The sequence below is a fragment of the Charadrius vociferus genome, unplaced genomic scaffold (genome assembly GCF_000708025.1).
Source record: "Charadrius vociferus isolate BGI_N301 unplaced genomic scaffold, ASM70802v2 scaffold1418, whole genome shotgun sequence".
Lineage (NCBI taxonomy): Eukaryota > Metazoa > Chordata > Aves > Charadriiformes > Charadriidae > Charadrius > Charadrius vociferus.
Window position 1 is genome coordinate 40,582 of NW_009649695.1, and position 20,854 is coordinate 61,435.

General features: G+C 35.9%; 1 protein-coding gene across 1 annotated transcript in view; it reads right to left on the reverse strand.

Annotated features, from left to right (window-relative positions):
• Window positions 1-4,230: 4,230 nt before the first annotated feature.
• Window positions 4,231-20,854, reverse strand: part of YME1L1 (YME1-like 1 ATPase) — a 25,961-nt gene continuing 9,337 nt past the window's right edge. The window contains exons 5-20 of the mRNA XM_009890578.1: window positions 19,217-19,315; window positions 16,787-16,896; window positions 15,492-15,642; window positions 15,293-15,400; window positions 14,399-14,481; window positions 13,505-13,595; window positions 11,341-11,493; window positions 9,905-10,037; window positions 9,343-9,405; window positions 8,724-8,836; window positions 8,192-8,347; window positions 7,379-7,530; window positions 6,653-6,779; window positions 6,480-6,553; window positions 5,742-5,828; window positions 4,231-4,588 (exon numbers count right to left, since the gene is read on the reverse strand). Coding sequence (XP_009888880.1) covers window positions 4,445-4,588; window positions 5,742-5,828; window positions 6,480-6,553; window positions 6,653-6,779; window positions 7,379-7,530; window positions 8,192-8,347; window positions 8,724-8,836; window positions 9,343-9,405; window positions 9,905-10,037; window positions 11,341-11,493; window positions 13,505-13,595; window positions 14,399-14,481; window positions 15,293-15,400; window positions 15,492-15,642; window positions 16,787-16,896; window positions 19,217-19,315 — 1,844 coding nt within the window. The 3' untranslated portion in view covers window positions 4,231-4,444. The remainder of the gene's footprint in view (window positions 4,589-5,741; window positions 5,829-6,479; window positions 6,554-6,652; window positions 6,780-7,378; window positions 7,531-8,191; window positions 8,348-8,723; window positions 8,837-9,342; window positions 9,406-9,904; window positions 10,038-11,340; window positions 11,494-13,504; window positions 13,596-14,398; window positions 14,482-15,292; window positions 15,401-15,491; window positions 15,643-16,786; window positions 16,897-19,216; window positions 19,316-20,854) is intronic.

Sequence of the window (20,854 nt, forward strand, 5' to 3'; positions counted from 1 at the left end):
CTAAATGTAAATACTATATATTTATTACATGTAGATTAAAATGCAGTGACTTTCAGGGAATATAAGAAATGAAGAAAATGAAGGACAGAAAAATGAATACAACAGGGAAGCAAGGCCTTCAGAAAAGCCAAGCAAGAAAAATAACAGAAGGATAAATGAAAACCCCCAGAATGGATTTGCATTTCTCGTTTCTGTGTGTGCTTGAGTAACACTTTAATGTTGTTAAACCTTTTTTTGTGACTTGCTTACTGAATGTATTAATGTTATTACAAACACTGACCACCATATCACGTTAAAGAAATTGTGCAACCAGTTACCCAGTATTGACCGAATCTGGAATGCAACAAAAACATTTATCAAAGAACACTGGCAACTTTGTGTCCAAAAGCTGTTATTAACCAAGTTACCACAAAAAAGGAAATTAAAATCAAACTTCTCAAAAAATTTTGATTCTGAGCAGACCCTCTCAAATTGGGGGGGGGGGGGCGGGCAGAGGGGGGAAGACCATGCGGGAGAACACTTGGAACTTTGCTATGAATATCAGAATAATACTTTATGCTAGTTGCTCAAATACTACAGTGATGGATGAAAATAAAACCTTTAGGCAGATGCTCTGAAGACTAACTACAGTCATTATTAAGACATGTCACATACTCCTTTTTAAACGCAAAATGAAAGCAAGCATGGAGCTGTTTTTTGGAGGAGTACTTAATGTGCATAAAAACAGAAGTGCTTATGCATATTTTCCATACCTACCTTCATCCCTAGGTCCTAGAGCAATAGGCTTTTTTTGCTTTGTAGAGATTAAAACAAAACAAACATCACCACCAATCACGCTATCAGCCACCGCTCTACCTACGACAGCCTGAGGATTCTTACATTAAATTCTTTGCAAAAGGTAGTCTAAACTTTCCTGCAAATTTCTATCTCCAAAGAATGTTATGTTTCCTTCTCATTCCAGTTTTTCTGTGGAACCTTTCTACCTAGAAAGATACTCAGATAAATCTGGGTGTGTTGTTTCATGACTAAGGTGGCTGAATATTCTACTGTGAAAGTAGCTCTGTAATAATAGGTAAATGTTTATAAAAAAAGTTACAAGTCTTGCGATGCTCCAAAGTTGAAGAGCAAGTTTTGTTCAAAGAAGGAGAAGCAGTTCTTGAAATCATAGTCATAGACTGAAAAGTAGTATCAATCTTAGAAGACATCTGCTCCTGAGGTGGAAGTCAAAATCCAATGCTACTACAGCCAATGTGGTATACATCACAGAATCTCAGTGTTAATGCCAGCAGCATTACCTAAGTCAGGGCACTAGCCACAAAGCTAGAGTTAAGAAAAACAAAACCAAAAAACCCAACCCCATGCACTGGAGTCTTCACTTCTCCCTTTAAATGTTTCAGTGTCCATATTAGTGCTTTTATTATGGCAAACAATACAGCCATTTCTGCACTGATGAAGCTGGCAAAGGAGCAGATGATGCACTCACTTTGGCCAACACCAGAGGGGGGCATCTTAATAAATACTAGAGAGAAAGAATGGGAGTCATGCTCTTGGAAAAAGAATGGAAATCTACTTCTGAGGGAAGTAGAGTGCGTGGCCTACTTCGTGAGTAGGCCTCTCATTCTGTTCTTTGGCCATGTTTTGGAAGCAAAAATAGCTCTACTTGCTTCTAGGAAAGGTTTCTGAGCAGATCAAGAGAGCGCATAGCTAGCAATGGCTTGATTGCTCTGTTTTCGCAGCCAGTTTAAGGGATCAAGAGTAAAAAAACCTATTGTGACATTTCAACTGACTCAGGTCATCACACAGTAGGAAGCAGCCAGAAGAAGCAGGCCACATCTTTCAGTAGAAGTTTGCATTTTCTTTGTATTAAGCTTGATAGCAGAATTTTAGCATATGTCAGCTTTGGAAATGCAGGAAATTCAGAACCGTGCCCTAGTTTGAAGTTCTTGTTTTATGTGCCACCATGTTTATGACCAGTTTAGGGCTATTTAAAAAGCAAACGGTCCATCAAGGCACCTAGCTCTGCCCTGTTTTCATCAACATGAGGCTGTGTACTTAAAGGGAACTCGGGTTATTCTCACCATCTGACTGATGTTTGGAAGCTGCCTTTGTGGTCTCCTACCTCTGTCCAGTGATTCTGTGAGGAGGAATTTCAGCTCCTAGATGCACCCGAGAACACCAGAGGTCAAACCCAATGCCTACGTAGACAAGTTTCCTTGAAACCTTAGATACCGCATGCACACAACCATCTAGGTATAACAATAAACTCTTCAATAACACCTCTGCTGGTAAGCTGGCCAGAAAGCAAAGACACCTTTTACACCTGATGACTAATCTCTAACAGTCTCCTTTCGTGACCCAATGAGATACCACTTTTTTTTGTTGTTGTTGTTTTATGACTGTGGTCACTTGTTCTTTGCATACAGCAAGAAGCTTTTGAATGAGAAAGATAAGACCTCAAGGACTTACCCACCAAACCAGATCATTCTATATAGATTTTAGTGACTTGAAAAGTCAGAAGTTTTTCACTTTCCTTTCTAGATGCAGATTCACATTATTTATCTGGAAAAGTTCTTATCCAAGTCCCACTTCTGAAACTTCTTGAAAAAAGACCTGAATTTCTAGGGAGAACATTCCCTAGAAATTTGCTTAGAGAGTGCAATTTTGCCATCATTCTTAAATTTATTTACAAGTTTAAATGTTTTATACACCTCAATTTACATAGTAGGGAACTTGGTATTACATTTTATAACAATTTACAGTGAATAAAAAGAAAACCAATATGCATAATTAAAATTAACCTTTATTACTTCAAAAACAGATGCCAAATATGCAGTATATTTCTGTTGGCATATTTCTAAAATACATGTACAACTGTAACTAGTCAGCCTAGACATTTGGTATACTGTTTTGTAACATTTCGAAGTTCTCCCACACTGTACTGGGATGTCACTACAGTAAGCTGACAAAAATAGGCAAATAGAAAGTTATCCTGGTTTTGAAAGAAAAAAAAATGCATGTACTCTTACTAAAAAACTAGGTTATAATCAAGCATTACACTCAGAAAATTCTAAAATACTATGTTACTTCTAGTTTTAAGTGTAGCAACCAATTTCCATTCCCATTTATTGGCACAAACCCAACTATTTTAATGTCCAAGAATGGTAACCTTCAACATTAATATGCCAATAAAGGCCCTCTCTGCAACAGAAGTTTACAGTCCCAAGACTCTACAATTAATTGTGCAGAAAGATTATGATCAAGAGGAGTTATTCCTAAAAACCAGTTCCACGAGATCAGAAGAATACTGACATATAATTGCTAGCAATCACTTCCATTTGATTGGAAACTGCTTTTGTTTTCAAAAACATTTTATTATTTTAGAATTTCCAGAGGTTTCTTTAAGGGCTGAAGGAAAAGGTTTTATTTCCCTACTTCTACTGTAGAACAGAACTGGGAATGTTATTTGAAACAACACATGCTTCAAACATTTCTGAACTACTCTTTAGTGAGCAACATTGTCCTCTTTGAAGAAATTATCAGTTGGACTATCAAACGCCCGTACATAGTATTAGTAGAAACTAATTCTGTAGAATCTCCAGCAGTGTAAAAGCACTGTCAAAGCACTATTATCCATCTACTGCAGTAATAATAAAAAAAATCTAAGAATCTTGTCAGCAGCACATCAAAGGTCACAGGTATTTCTCTTATCCCTGCCACGGTTCTGCCCAAAACATGGTCCAAAGACATGTTTAGCCTGTTGTTTTTGCATTAAGGTTTCTCTCCCAGCCATACATGTGTGTATTTTAATCCCAAGAGCACTGAAAACACAATCACTAATGTTTTTTTTCTAACATGGAGCTCCCACAAGTCCCTTTAATAGAGGTGCACTGTGTAGCTGCTTCCTTCTTAGAGATGTTCTGTTACATTTCTAAATAAGAAGTCTTCTTTAAGGGTGATCTCTAGCCTCAGAGTATGAGCGCGAGTTAGACGACACTCTACTGTTTTACAAATCAATCTGTCACTATCCATAAAACATTCCATCGCACATGTTGTGGGGTATCATTTCAAACGCACATGCAGCAGGATGACCCGGGAAGCTATGCCAAAACACACCAGCATGTATGCATGTTTTTCTGGTCGGCTTCAACACAGTTGACTAAACCAAAATGCTGAATTCAACCCTGAGATTTATCCTTCTAAATAACTTTTTGTGGGAAGAGTACAGAGAGCAGAGGATGAGGAACTTGCTTTATTTTGTGTGTCTTATTTTGATGAGACACAACAAATAGATGAGTAACAGAAGCTCACAAGAGAAAGGATAATATTAAAGTGTCACCAATGCCATACACACATCATGAAGGGAAAAGAAGGCTATGCTGCATAAGACTACTGCATTGCTAGATGTACATTCCTCAAATTATCAGTTACTGTATCCCAGAAGTTATCATCTTACTTCTAGTTTTTTTCCCTCTAAAACAATTTGGATTTCTTTGGCATCCAAAGTCTCGTATTTCAATAGAGCTTCTGCTAAATTCTTGTGTTCTTTTGCATGAGTCTTCAGGATGTTCTTTGCTCGCTCATATGAGTCCTAATATTAAAAAAAGGTGGAAGGAGATTTTAAGACTTTAGAGCAAAACAACAGCAAGATTCTACTTTAAAAATTGTTTCCAGATAAATGCAGTTTGAAACAAACATTTAAAGTTGTGCCTTACATTTCATAGCTAGCACAGCTCCTTTCTCGTGAAGATTTAAAATCTAGCTGGCATAATTAATGAAAAAAACAAAACCCCAAACTTGATGCCACCTTTGTGCTTTGCAGAAGTAGGACTATAAATTAAATCCTGAGACAAACCTTAGTATTTTTACGTATGACTTAGAAAAGACTTACTAGATTTAAAAAGTTACCGATTAAATTAATTATATTTGATTTTACATTATAAGCATTCAAGGAATGTTCCTCAAAGACTAAAGTTTTTAAAAGCTTATTGAACTCTCAAAGTATTACATACTTTTAGAACACTGAAAGCTACCCAACAGGTCACCAGTTGCTGCAAGTAGATGCACATTGCTGGCATTACCAGCTTCAACTTCTAGTTCTACACAGATAGTTCTTACGTGACCAGTACAAGTCAGTTCAAAACCAGCTACAGCAAAAGCATTAACTGTTGAAAGTTATATTTGTGATATGAATAATTTTCCTGCCTGTACCAAACCAATTCAGATTACCAGAACAGTGATCTGGAAGTTCTGTGATTATCGAATGTTACAAATTTCCTTAAGCATCTGATACTGATCACTGTGAGGAACAGGATACCGAAAAGGCAACTCTCTGATAAGGCCATTCCTATGATTCTATACAAAATGATTTAGCTGCAAGTTATGAAATGTGGGAGTAACACAAAACATTCACATCTGTTCTAAAACAATATATAGCCATACTTTTTTTCCTATGAATTGAATAGGCAAAATAACAAATCCTGACCAAATGTAAAAGGAAGTGTTAAAGACTATATTAAGGAACCTAACACCACCAACTTGTTTCTCACTACTTGCACATCACAATCACCAAAAAGTTTTGTTATGCAGAGATTCAAAGTTGCAGCTACATTAAATAGTTGGGAATACTTCCATCCACCTGTGTATTTTCACCAGTATATATTACCAAACTGAATAATCAAGTAAGCTGATGCTTAACTAATCTCAAAATAAATGTATCAGAGCGGAGGGGGAGAGAATCTTACCCGTAGAAGTGTTCTTACTTCCTGTTCAATTGCAGACTGAGTTTCAGGGCTAACTTTCCCTGTATCAGTATAGGTCATAACACCAAGCTAAACAACAACAAAAAAATATCTTTATCTTGCCACTGTTGCAGTAATACACATAAAACGCAGTAATACACATAAAACACAGTAACAGCTTCATCACCTGTTGCTTCTACTTGCAAACAAATAAAAACATTAACCAAATGTTTGCTGAAGTGCTTACAACAGAAGCAAAACAAGAAGCCTATTCATCAGCTATGTAGTCACTGCAGAGTTCTCTTTCAACAGGTCACAGTACAGATCCTGATTAAACATTTTCTTATTTAAAAAAACCCAAAATCCTTAGACTACTAACACTTGATGGGTAATAAAGATGATTATAGAAGTTTCCTTAGAAGTCTATAAAACTCAATATTGTTGCCCTCCCCAACTCCAAGATAATCCTCAATTCCAAAATGTTTGGTTTTATTATAAACATTTTCTGCAGACATTAGTAACTTTCAAGGTAATTTTGAGGTGAAGATCTTCCAAGTTAGTTTTTAAACTGTCAAATATACAGGTTTTTTAATTGATTTCTCTATAGTAGGGCCAGTCATAAGGCTTACTTTCTTTTTTGCCAGAACTACTTAGTCTCTATGATCAGTGACAGCCAAATAGGCATTTAGTTACACAACATTTCTTTGTACCACATAAATATTTAAGGACTGATGATACTACCTTCTCACTCATTCCAAATCTAGTCACCATCAGTTTTGCAATTTTAGTAGCATTGTCAAAATCACTGGAAGCACCTAGATAGCAAACAGATTTAAATTAGTTATTGAAACCAAGTTAAACATGCCAGTCCACAAGCTCCAATCAAAAATTCTTTTAAGTACTGGTCAGCTGACCTGTTGTGATGTGATCACTTCCAAATATGAGCTCTTCTGCTACTCTTCCTCCCATGCAGACATCCATCTGTGCAAGCAACTGGGATCTAGTTTCACTCCATCTGTCATTTTCTGGGAGCAACGATACCTGTAAGATACAGAACAGAGGTCAGGTAACAACAAACAGAAGAAAAACTGAAATAATCAAAAAAATATTCTTGTTTATATCCACATTAACTTGGATAAAGTTCAACAGAAACAGACATAATAGAAATATTTTTCTGTTCAAATGCTTGGCAGCTAAAGGCAGAATAGAAAAAATTACAGGTATCTATGCTAGAAACAAGGTAGATAACCAATTAGGTTTAAAAAGAGACACACAGGACAAAGAACAACTTCATAAAGGATGCTTGGGTTAAAAGTACAGTTGAACAATGTGTCTACTTTCCAGTCCTTCATACATTTAGAGCTTCACTGTTGAGTATTATTTTAACTGCAGCAGAATCAAACATACTTACATCTCTTTCCTTGCGTACGTGAACTATTATACTAGCATATGCTGTTTTATTTCAAAATGAAGACAGCTTTCTATCACACAGAAAAGACAACCAGTGAGTTCTCCAAGAGATCGCCCATAACTGAGTATTTTAACATATTACAATATGCATTAATATAATTACAACAAATGGCATTGTTGGCAAATTCCTCAACAACACTAAACCAACATAAAATTCTGTAAATACTCACATGTCCAAGTGTTGTTCCTCGTGTCATGATTGTAGCCTTGTTGATTGGCATTGCATCCTTAGTATAATATGCAATGATAGCATGTCCAGATTCATGGTAAGCGGTGATGGTTTTGTTTTTCTCATCAATTTCTACACTTCTACGTTCAGGTCCTTAAACGGAAGAACATTAAATAAACTTTTTTGTACAGCTAACTACCACAATCCACACATTACATATACTCAAACAGTGCAAAATGTTTACGAGTAGGATTTGAATGTCTACAATGGACCTCAATATACTCTACAGAAAAGTTGCTTTTAAAGGAACAGATTTAAAAATGCAGTCTTGAGTATGTGAGAAAATTCCACTTCTCTCAAGTATGAGCAGACCAGATTTTTAGTGTATACATCTCAGATGTTTAAGTTTTGTGTTATCATGTGACAAGTTAGTTAAACAGAAGTCCCAGGTTTCTGTTCATTTATTCACTCCTTTCCTTTAGGAATAACTACAGGAAGGGTAAGAAATCAAGCCTGTGTCTTCCTCTGGGCTCAGAACCAACATGCGGCATTTCTGATTAAAAAAGCACATCAAGTTTTAAAGAATGTATTCCATTCTAGATTTTACATATGACTCTCTGGTCTCAAAAGGTTCTGTTCAGAGACAGAGGACTTACTTGTTTTAAAAAAAAACAACAAACAAACCAAACCTAAAACCAACAGCATAAAAACTTCTCTTCCCTATAAAAGTCTTAATCACGGAAAATCAAGAAATCTTAATCAAGAAAACCTCTGTGTACTGTAACATATATATGTCTTTTACATAAAATCCTACCCATTAGAATTTTGTCCTTGGAGAATTCTAGTTCTTTCATGGTTACCATATCTTTTCCATCAACAGCTGCCTTTAAGGCAGCTTGATTTACAAGATTCTCAAGCTCTGCTCCAGAAAATCCTACTGTGCCTCGTGCAATTATTTCTGGATCAACAGCTGTGGAGAAAAACAAACTTGTCATTAGGGTCCATACTGCTCCTGAAAAAGCTTGTATCATGCAGAAAATACCAAGAAATGATTAAATTATAAGCAAGAATCATGTTCTATTAAAAACAATGTGTTAAACAAAACATATTCAGCTTTAGAAGAAATAAAGCCTAATTCTCAAGACACTATAAACTGCTGGGGACTAGAAAGATACACTGCCCTCAGAAAACCGTCGTAACACTACATACTAGACAATTTTTGTGTTCTTTACTGAGACACAGGGTAAAGCCACAATTGCTGATGGAATGAAGGGCTAATATACGAGTGTGCTGATCCAATATGAAACTGTAACACAAAAAGATATTACTGTAAAGTATTTACTTACATGGATCATACTTTATTTTATTAAGGTACCACTTCAGGATTTCTGTACGACCTCTTACGTCAGGCTTTGGAACAGTAACTTGCATATCAAAGCGACCAGGACGTATTAAAGCACTAAGGGAAAAGACAATTTAATACATTGACTTAAAAAATGCTGCAGTAAACTGTTACTAACGTATATAAGGAACAAAAATCCCTGTGATATTTCTAAAGACATCTACATAGACTATGTCTGGTGTGCAGATGCAAAGAATACATTTTTCTTACCTGTTTGTAAAATGACATATAAAAGATGTTTATTACCAACTCGTTTTAAAGGGGATTTTTTGCATTTGAAAATTTTGCATTGTGAACAAGGAATGCTGCTAGTCAACTTAAGCAGAAAAACTTCCAGAAATTTTAGATGCTTAGAAGCATGTTACTTATTTCTCCATATTTAACTCAACAACCATTTAAATGCCAAAAACTGGTCAATAAATGTCCTTTTTAAGAAGGAAAAACCCCAGCTATAACACTTAATACTTCAAGATTATCACAAGCAACTTTGTTGTTGTTGCGGGGGTTTTTTTGTTTGGTTTTTAATACATGCTCTGTAGAAATGATCAATACATTATACTCACTTATCTAACGCTTCCGGGAAGTTTGTTGCACCAATAATAACAACACCTTCATTAGGTTTAAACCTGTATGGAAAAAAAGGGTGAAAATGTTGGGGGAGCTTTTTGGAGACAGAATTTACACCTTTTTTTGGTGTCAATAACTACTTCTACCTCTTATTTTGCATGACCTCAACTGGCCAGCCAAAAACATGCTGTCAAACCACAACATGTGATCCAAAACCGACCATGTTTAACCCAGCAACTGGTTAAAAACATGCCCTGATCTCAGAGTTGAACTTCTTCCTTTAGATATATAGTCCGCCTAAAAAATTGAGAAATTTAAAATAATTGCAGCTATTGTGTTACTACAACTCAGAAGCTTCTGCATTCTTTACAGTAAGGCCATTAATGCTACTGTTGGCAATACCAGAAAGTAGTCATAAGAGCATCTTAACTTTATATCCTTGCAAGCATTACAAAAAAATTATGAAAAACAGAGCTGTCAAAGAAGGAGAATACACCCAAATATTCAAAATACCCATCAGTCAAGCACCTTCTGTGCCCTCAGAATCCATATATTTACCCATCCATTTCAGCAAGAAGTTGATTAATGGTCTGTCTTGAATAGGGATGCATTGGAGATTCAATTCTCTTCCCACCAACAGAGTCCAACTCATCAATAAATATAACGCATGGTGCATTTGCTTTTGCTTCCCCTGACAAAAGAAAAATAGCAGAAAGACATTTTAACTACACAAAAGAACAGACAGTGTATCATGTAATCCAGAATTCTACTGTTTCTATTATTCTTGGATTATAAAGTGTTCTATTAGACATCACCAGAATTGTCTTGATTTTAGCCTAAAAAATGAAATATATTTTTGAAATGAAGCGATAAAAAAAGAAGCAAGGTTCTTCATCTACACATCATCTTATTCTTATCACGCTACAAGAAATTAATAGTAAAACAGATTACAAAATTCATTGTATTTTGTATCCGCTTCCTACAACAGTTTATTTCATTGGCTTTGGTAGAGAACATTGATCTATTAAATAAAAATAATATGAAATGTGATGGGTCTAATTGCTCACTTATTTTAATAGAACCTGCTTGTGAAGGCCTAAGCATCCAGTTTGCAGGTATTAAAAACACCACTGACTGTTACATGCATACCAGGTTGCAACGCATCTCACCCAGCTAGACATATCTGTAACATTGATAGTAATGTACAAGTCAGTCATCTACAGTCATCTCTGTAGCCAACAGAAAGGCACATTTTAAGGTACGACATGTTACATTTTGCATCCCTTCCACATGAAGCAAGTCACATTTCTTCTACAAATGCAAACTACTTGCTACATTGTATATGCCTGACACTATCATTCTTCCATTTAAAAGACAAGGTGGATTCCCTCTTCACCGATAATATTTTTTTGCATACTTAAAATAGAAAGCCTCTTCTGTGGAAGTTATCAATCTAAACATTAATTTTAAAAGTTGCATTATAATACCAGTTAGTCTGGGCCTGGTGATGGGAGTGAGAAAGGAAATCTCCACTTAGCGATTTTTCAGCTTACAGGATCACTGTGATCCCGTAAAGCTGTAATTCAAAGAAAAAAGAAAATATAAAAATATAAGGGAAGTAATTGAGAAGGCTAACACCATTTTTTATCTTAAGTTTACAATTTAATTCAAATTTACAATAATTTACATATGACAGTATTCTGTTTAGTTTATAGGACATTACGTTTCTAATTAAATTATTTCTATTCTCTCTGGGACTGTTGTAACATCAGTTATAATTTCTGTTACAGTTTCGTCTGACAACTAACAAGATTCTGCAGTTAATTGATACTCCCAGAATTCTGAAATTTACCTAAACCATTACTTTTATTTATTAGCCTCACGTACTACTACTTTCCAGTAAAAAGAACAGTACCGAATCAAACCTTGTAAACAACACTGAATACTTAATCTCGCATGTTAAAAGATTTCAAAACCACAAATATTTAACTTACTGAATAGGCTTCGGATGCGACTAGCTCCTACACCAACAAACATCTCATCAAACTCAGATCCAGATGCATAATAAAATGGAACATCAGCTTCACCAGCTACAGCCCGTGCGAGAAGAGTTTTACCAGTACCAGGTGGTCCAACTAACAGAATACCTAAAAAGAGAAACAAAAAACCAAACAACAACAAAACCACCAAACCCACACAGTCTTATTATACAAGTACTGTTTCTTCCATGCATTAGAAGAAATAATTTACACTTGGCTTCAAAAAGCCATTAACATCCCATTTCAGATACTGCTCATTACTGGCAGTCTGAGAAAGCTTCACGTGACAGATCTAGATACACTCTGATCGATACTGAAACAACAACAAAGATTTGTAAGACTATCAAATAAAAACAGAAGCCTGAAGTATTCTACAAAGGTACTGCTGAGTTTAGCAGCTGAATCCCTAACAGTGGCTTCTTCAAACTTACATTTTTCCTAGCTGTTTCTGAAAGTGGAACTTTGTTTTTTATAAATTAAATTAAATCACTCAAAATAACTGACTCTGAACAGTGTAGAGCACTAACAAGAAACAGACTTATCAGGTTTACAAATTTCAGATTCACTTGGCCTTCTACTATGATCAAGCTTAATCATCTTTTTATATTAAAACATTTGTTTCTGAACTGTCTAAAGTAGTCAGCAAGTCCTAAAGGTGCTGAAAGCTGTACAAAAGAAATAAAGGCCTTTTAAGAGTTCAGTTACATAAACTCCCCTGCCTTTCAAGATAAAGGACTACTGTATATTAGTTTCATAACTAAGGAAGACACAGTAAGTTTTGTCTAATCCCAACATACTCATTTGCACAATACAGGTTCTTTTTTTGGACATTTTTGCATTATCAAAGAATCATAGAATAGTTTAGGTTGGAAGGGACCTTTAAAGGTCACCCAGTTCACCCCCCTGCAATGAGCAGGGACATCTTCAACTAGATCAGGTTGCTCAAAGCCCAGTCCAACCTGACCTTGAATGTCTCCAGGGATGGGGCATCTGCAACCTCTCTGGGCAACCTGTTCCAGTGTTTCACCACCCTCACAAAAAATTTCATCCTTCTATCTAGTTTGAATCTACTGTCTTTTAGTTTAAAACCATTACCCCTTGTCCTATTGCCAACAAGCCCTATTAAAAAGCCTGTCCCCATCTTTCCTATAACCCCCCTTTAAGTACTGAAAGGCTGCAATAAAGTCTAAACTTATGTTACATATCTTTCTAAGATGAGAAAAGGTACAACAGAATTAAGAATTTTTATAAACAGGAAGCTGTTCACTTTAAAAAAAAAATATATCCTTATAGAGACAGTTAAAGGAGGGGAAAAAAATACAGACCTAAAAACCTCTGGGCTACATAAAGTTCTACTCAAAAAGGCACTAACACCAATTATGCATAATGTTATCAGTACATATTTTTTTATACTACGTTATGTTCAGTGATAAAGTACAAGAGTTTTTGTAGTTCAGTACATCATCTCCAAAAGGTTCGCTTGAGACTTCAAAAGAAATATTCATTCTTAACCCTGTAAAGAAGGCTGCTCACAATGATAAACACAGGTTTAACTTTTGAAAGGCTTTTTGCCTGGAATCTACAGTCCACTGCTTTGCACTGTCTTATGTTATGACCCCTAATGTTATTATTGAACTTCTACCACTTGTAAGATGTATCCAGGCATCCATCCATCTGAGTATCTCAGATATCTCAAAGTCTCTATGGGGGTAGGCAGTAATGACTGATTTTTACATATTGGGAACTGAAGGTAAGACAGGAAACATACAACATAACTGCCTTAACCTCCACTCCCCCACCCCCAAGTACTTCATTTAAGGGTATCCATTCATACAGAAGCTTTCACAACTCTCTCTGAAGATTCACTTCTGCCTCAAATATTTTAAACAGGGAAATACACTACCTGTGTCTACCCTTATTTCACTATTTTTCCCAAATACAAACTAAATACAGCAGTAGTACTGAGGCCCATTTTGGTTATATACTTTTTTTTGTTCCCTAACTAAAGGAAAAAATACTCAGAAGCTAGGCTGTAAGTTAGTCATTCAGCATAGAACAAAGCTACAAAGACAGCCATGGCTACATATGATTTTCACTTCTGCTGAGCAATGATTGTTACCTTTTGGAAGTTTGCCTCCTAGTACAGTAAATTTATGTGGATTTTTCAGGAATTCCACAACTTCTTGCAATTCCTGTTTAGCTTCTTCAACCTGCACGTTAAAAAGATGCCACAGAATATAACTAAACATTTATAAACTTTTGAATCTTTTTTCTAAGTGGGTTTTGTATTAGACTTTAAGTCTCCAATTATGTAGTGATCAAAAATAAACAGTAAGTGGACAATCTGTGTGGATACTCAGTGTCCATGAGTTTAATTCAACCTATTTCCTAGAACTGTTCAGTGGAATCAGTAAACGCTGAAGTTAATAATACTGAAGGAATAACCAAACAGGTCAAGACCAGACCAGAGCTGATCAACAAGATAAACACAGAATCAAAAATTCTACATTGATTTGTCCAAGGGGAAGGAGAGTAGGAGGTCCTTATTTTGCCACTGGCAGCTAAAGAACAGTTGAATAGAAAAAAATCAAGCTATCCCATCAGCAGTGACATGCCCACTTCTTTCTGGGAATCTCCATATCTCCTGTCCTAATACCAGCTATCCAAAAGAGATGGTACTAAGAGAGAAATGTTCAAATGGCATTACCATCTTCCTGTATTGGTCAACTTCTGCAAAAAATAGGTTAACATGGTACATATGACCTGCCTTTTGCTATCCTAGTCTTTAAAAATATGATTTAACTAGTCAAGAGTGCATCTTTTTTAAGGTATTCAATGCCACAAAGATATAAAATAGAACAAGCATGGTTAAAACCTTCCTTGATCTTGGAGTGGTCAATATCTATAAGGCTTCAGTTCATACAAAGAAATTTCTTGAACAGAGTAAGACATTCTTCAGGCTCACAATAATTAGTTAAGCAAGAACTCACACACACTTCACTTTTGAACTTACCCCTTTTACATGCTCAAAGGTGACATTTTTCAGCTGGATTGGATCAACCGCTGCATCAAAGATACTCGATGTTCGAAAGCGTACTAATAGCAAACAGCAAATGATGAACAACAAATTTACATATGAAGTAATTTAATTCCAAGACCGAACTTTGCACTTGAATGCATACCATCAAGCCGCTAACTTTGCACCTGCCCTTTTAAAAGGGCATGTTTCCATTTACAAGTGCCCAGCAAGAAGTAAGATTCATTTATTTAAAAAAAATCTTTAAAATATTTGCAGTTTATTTAGTGATGTAAGTGCTTTTTAGTAATTTGTAGTCCAGAAAGCCCTGCATCCAAAAGCGGGTACACAAAGCCAGAAGTTGTTCTTCAGTGTTTTTGCATGTCCTAACTTTCTTGAGACCCAGGTGACAACTTAGCATGAAACCGAAATTTTCCATTTGCATTAGCTCAGCCTTTTATCATTCCGCCATTTCCAACAGATTTCTCAAGCTGGCAATTTGGCCATGCAAGTACCTAGTTGCTATAAACTAGGCTGTGTTACAAACAAAAAATCAAACCATTTTGCCTACTGCTGACCTAGAAAATGCATCATTTAAATTCAAAGACAAATACATAACTGGTAAACAGTCTGACTACCGCTCTGCTTGGTTCCGTGTAATTTTTTAACCAGAAGTATTAATTATATTAACACACAATTTTTATGTCTCTGTAAACATTTTGTCACACTATTGTCTGGAAGGTGGTAGCCAAAAGCAGTAACTAACTCTTCTCTTTCTTTAGTACATTGAAACGTTATCCTAAAAGAGTCAATGTCAAATGCTTAATTTGTGCTAAACTTGCAGGAAGAAACAATGCAAGAGTAACAGTGGGGGGAAAAAAATTAACTAACCAGCATCAGAAAAGGAGCCTTTCCCAGGTAAAAATGACGAATATATAGCAAGATAAAAACAAAGAACAAAGAGAAAGAATGAAAGCAAACGTGATCTTCTTAAGGAATCTGTAAAAGAAAACAAAGAAAGTTTTTAAATGGGCTGAAATAAATGACTTTCTGAATGCAAAGACAAGACACATGAACTAAAACAACTTACCAAGTGTTTTTTGCAGGAAAACCTGTGCTTTCAAAAAGCCTTCTGCAAAACCAGTTTTAAAAGCATCCTGGTGTGCTTCTGGGATGTTTTTTGTTTTCATTAGTGTATCTAAGTTTTCAACATCAATTCTTCGCTTTCTCAGGATAAAACCCTAAAATATTTTCCACAGCAGCATTAGTATACACTAAGTTTTGATACATAGTTAACTTCCTACCTGGCTAGCACAGGTGAGGGAAGAAAAAAAATTTAAAAAGTGTATAATTCAGGTGCTATGGGGTTAGTTAAACGACACAGGGCAGTAGCTTCAGTGTGGAATCACAATGGCTCCAAGCAGGGCCACCCTAATTTTTACCCAACAGGTCAGGTTCAGAGCCCTCCTGGACCCTGGTTCCAAACAGAAAATACAGCCTAAGGCAGATTCGTACACAACTAGCTTTGTACACTGGATTCAGTGGGAGTTATAAGCTTAAGCTTTTTGCTTTATGAAATCAACTTAAATTATTATTATTATTATCAACTTAAATTATTCCAAATGTGAAGTATCTTCGTAAGTATAGTTTTGATAGAGCTTGATCAAATGCATCTTACATGCCCAAATTTAAGAGCATCACTGCACAGAGCTAGCTCTGATTTATCTTCATCCGCGGTATACCCACTCCAAAGAGTTCAAGGCTAATTTACACACACAATAAGATCAAATGCTTTAATTAGCCTGACTTCTGTACTACCAATTAGAAGCAAAGAATACCTAGGTTAACTTGATTTTGTTAAGTGCTTGGCTACCCCAAACCTAGATAGTTATCTGCTGAATTAAAAGTATACAAGTGAGTTTGTAGCCCACAAAAACACCGAATTTGAAATTTTTGTATTTAAAAAATATACTAGCCACAAGTAAGTCCATTCTTAAAGCATCAATCACATGCTGAACTGCTTAAAAATTACATTTTTGTATGTTAAACTAGCTGTATTTCTGTTTAAAACAAATACTTCATTTGAGTCCAAGCTATTTTTAACAAAGCCACGAAAACGGAATATGAAGAATTTTATTTCTAGAGTTTAAAACTCTGAAACTACTATCCTAAAAAATTCAAATAATATTTATATTGATGATATATGAAGCAAATATGTGTATTAGTAAAAACTATGTTGTCATTAGCTCAAGTTTTGAATTAAGATTATTTTTTTTTTTTACACTGGTGAAACAACACACCCTTGATAAATTGTTATGATTCATTCAAGAGAAAGAGATGGTCTGAATAAGCCCAAAACAACTTCATAATGCTAATCGTATTTACCTTCAAAAGTGAGGAAAGTGAATTTTTTGTTTCTGTGAATTGTTCAGATGTTGACTGCAGACGTCTTGCTCTTGATCTCAAAGTCTTGAAGGACCGTGACTGTATATAAACTTAAAATAGGAATAATAAAAAAGTTAAAAACTATCCATTACTACCACTACAAAAACAGAAGGCCTAAGAGATTTCAGAAACCGTTATATGAAAAAGACTACTGTGATTGTAATCTTCCCAAAATATCTGCAGTAGAAAGTGAAGAGAATTGCAAAGAGCAATGTGTTTAAGATGCCTAACCAAAAAAGTAAAAACCAGAAAACTATATGAAAGACACTTCTGGATCGAATAATAAACTGGATAAACAAACCAATAAATTTTAGTACTGCAAATGGATAGTTAGGTGATCATGAACCATGTTTGCAATCTAAACTTGCAAGCACACTGCTTACTGTTTTGCAATGTATTTTTCCCATAAAACTTTTTGTTAAAATAATCAGGAGTTCATGTTGTGAATTATAGATAATTGGCCGACCCCATCACTCTCTCAGGGAACAGAGAGACATACAGCCAAAGTAAATCCAGGCAGGTTGATAAACATGGAAACATTGAGAAGCTAATCTAGAAGGATGCGAATGAAGGCTCCTGCTCTAAAATAAGCTTTGTCTAAAAGCTCAGCTGATAAGGTGCCTTGAAGAGATCTGGAATGGCTTAGGTGTGCTGTTAACTTAGAAATCAACAGAAGAAATGAGACCCTTTAAACACAGTGAGCTTATAGCACTATATGTCATCTTCAATCACATCAGAAACCTCGTGATAGAGATTTTATCACATAAATGACAAAAATCAAGAATATTGATCTTCTTTCACTACTATGTTTTAAAATAATCGCCAAGTTGTGGATGCCCCATCCCTGAAAGTGTTCAAGGCCAGGCTGGATGGGACTTTGAGCAACCTGGTCTAAAGAGGTGTCCCCGCCCATGGCAGAGGGTTGGAAGTAGATGATCTTTAACATCCCTTCCAACCCCAACATTCTATGATTAAGATAACACAACCTCCCCAGACAATCTGTTTCAGAACTTAGTCATTCTCATTGTGAAAACTTTCCAACGGGCATTTCCTTTGCTTTTACTTGTTAGTTTTTTTCTCTTCTATGAGGCATACTAGGGAAGGGTAACTAGTATGACTCCCATAGCAATTAGATGACTCCTTGCCTTCTCTCTCTTCTGCTGTCTTTAAAACCTCAGATCTTTCAGCTTCTCCCCTACATTAAATGCTTGAAAATCTGCACCCTTCCTTGTGGCACATCACTGGACTATCTCCATTTTGTCAGCATCTCTCTCTCAACCATGGGACACTGGGACACAAAACCAGACACAGTATCCCTATGTAGCCTCAGAAGAACTGAATAGAGGACAATACCTGAACTGCCTAAGCTCCTGATTATGTTCTTGCTAATGCAGCCCTGTCAGTAGCCATCATACATCCAACAGTAGTTTAAACCAGTGACCAAACACCTTAGAAAGTTCATCTGGATGAATACCAGATTCAACATATTTATTGATTCAAAAGCAGTCAGCTCATCTATCATCTTTAAGAATACAATCCACAAATACTGACATTGTCCTGGTGGTTTGAGCAACACAGGACTACTTTTTCTTCTAATACTTGGGAAGACTGCACTTTTGGTGTGTGGGTTTCAACATCTCAGTGTTTTCAAGCTTGCCAGGTGCAGGGATGAGGAGGAGCGAGACCCAGGCACTTGACCCAAGCTGGCCAACAGGGTTATTTCATACCATCAACATCACATTCACTATAAATTAGAAAGTTTGCTGCAAAGTGCTCTCTCTCCCTTGATGGCTGGCATCCTGAGAACTTCGTGCCCTGGTGCCAGACTCCTGCGGTCTTTCCTTCCTCCTAAAGCTCTAGTGCTCGCAGTGTCTGACATTTGCTGTCCACTGCTGGGAGTGCACAGCTTCCTACTGATATAATTGGCCGAGTATAATCTTTGCATATTCTGTATTGGTATCAGGATCAATATTGGTTCTTTAGTGCTGTTAATGTTAATTATCTAATCTTATTCTATTAAATCTGTTTATACTTCAGCTCCAGGGTTTCCTTGTTTTTCCCGATTCCCTTTCCTGGGTGGGGAGGGGTCATCGGGTGATAGAATGACTGTTTAAACAACAGTAAGTTGTTATGAGTCTCTCAAACCATAACAGACATGTCTGAACAAGTTTCTATAGTTACACCATGTTTACTAACTTAATTCTGGAAAGATGCTACTCAAATGCAGTAAGTGTTAGTATCAACATAAAGTTCCTCCTGGAAGTTTACCAGTATTTCCTGAGTGATATATCTAGGGCAAAAGTAAAAATACTTTCCCAGAATAAAAAGATACTATAGAGATTAAAAACAATGTAGTTTATGGTTTCATACCTGGCCAACACCGAACATCCGAACATAAATTTTGGAGGGGATTAGGATGCTGTCTGTACAAACAAGATGAGCGTAAAGCACTGAACATATCCACAAAGCCTGTAAAAAGATACAGCAAAGCGTAAATACACCCTATATTAAATGGCAATTAAACATTACTTCTCATATAGCTTGTCTTTTCTTTCTTAAGTATTAATTCTATTTTACTGTGGTCCTTCAGACATCTGTAATTAAAACAAATTAACCATTACCAGTACATAGATAGTTAACTTCTTTGCATTACCCTATGTCAGGCTCTTTGCAATATACCAGAATTTTTTCTAATTAGACTTTCCAAAAAATATCAGCACATAGAATCTTGAATTTGAAGTTGTATCTGGGAGGGAATACTCTGCACATCTGTACAGAGCTGAGTAACTTTATCTAGACTGGACAGGAATCCAAAGACTTTCATAAAGCTGATGGACTAGCATTCAACTAATCATTCAGTTTCAAAGGCTTTAAATGACAGATTGCTCAGAGGCATTTTAAAACACACTGCCTAACTTATGAAAACATTTTAAACTATACTAAGGCTATGTAATTGTACAGTCCTCATGCAATACAGAAACAAGAAGAAAGAAAGAAATATAAGAGCATCACAGTGGAAAAGTTATTAGCAGATACTATTTCAAGCACACTGTAGACTGCAAGACAAGAGGACTGTCATTTATCTGTTGTTTAGTTACCAAAAGTTCAAAGAACTCATCCTCATTTAGCAGGTAAGATTTACTTAAGAAACATCAGACTTGAGGAGGGAGGGGGAAAAAAATTGAGGCTGAGCCTACATATGCTCTCTTCCATAATAATTCAGAAGCTAATGTAATCACAAAAAGGGTGGAGGTTTTATTCTGAGAAAGTTATTACATCAGTTAGATACATCCACAAGAGCAAAAAAGAACCTTGAATGCTCCCACTACATTTTTTGAAGTTATACAATTGTAGTAACAGCTTACAAGCTAACAACTGAAGTACTGAGGAACTATGGGAAGGAGAAAAATAAAGATTAGCTATTAATTCTACAGTGCTGTATATTCCACAGTATTCTACAATAGTGTATATTGGATAATCTAATACAACATAATTATGGATGCATTAGTTTAAAAAAATATAAATACTCTTCATAAATACTCTTCTACTTTATGCACAAGTATATGCACAACATACACATATAATTAGTAACAGTCATCAATAGCATGCAGTGTCACCTACACCAAAAATACATTCTTGAAGATTTAGGATCTCCCTCGCCTGTGGCAGTTTTCCACCTATAACCTTGCCTTTTCAACTGTGAATGAAATAACCAGTCTGGTGAGCTTTCATATTAGTCTATCAAAGATTTGAAGCATTTGCAACTTTTCACATTCCAGAACCTGCCTCTGGTCTAATTTTTTTGTATCTTCCATCACAATGCAACTTAACACTTTTTCTCTAATAGTAGCCCTACGATATCATTCTTACACTTTTTCTCCCAACTGCAATACTATATAGGCAGTATCTCAAACGTCAGCTATATGCTTCCTTTTCTAACACATTTTTGAGCACCTACAATGGCCTTGCTTCCTCTGTTTTAGATTAATCCCAAGAAAATAACTTTAA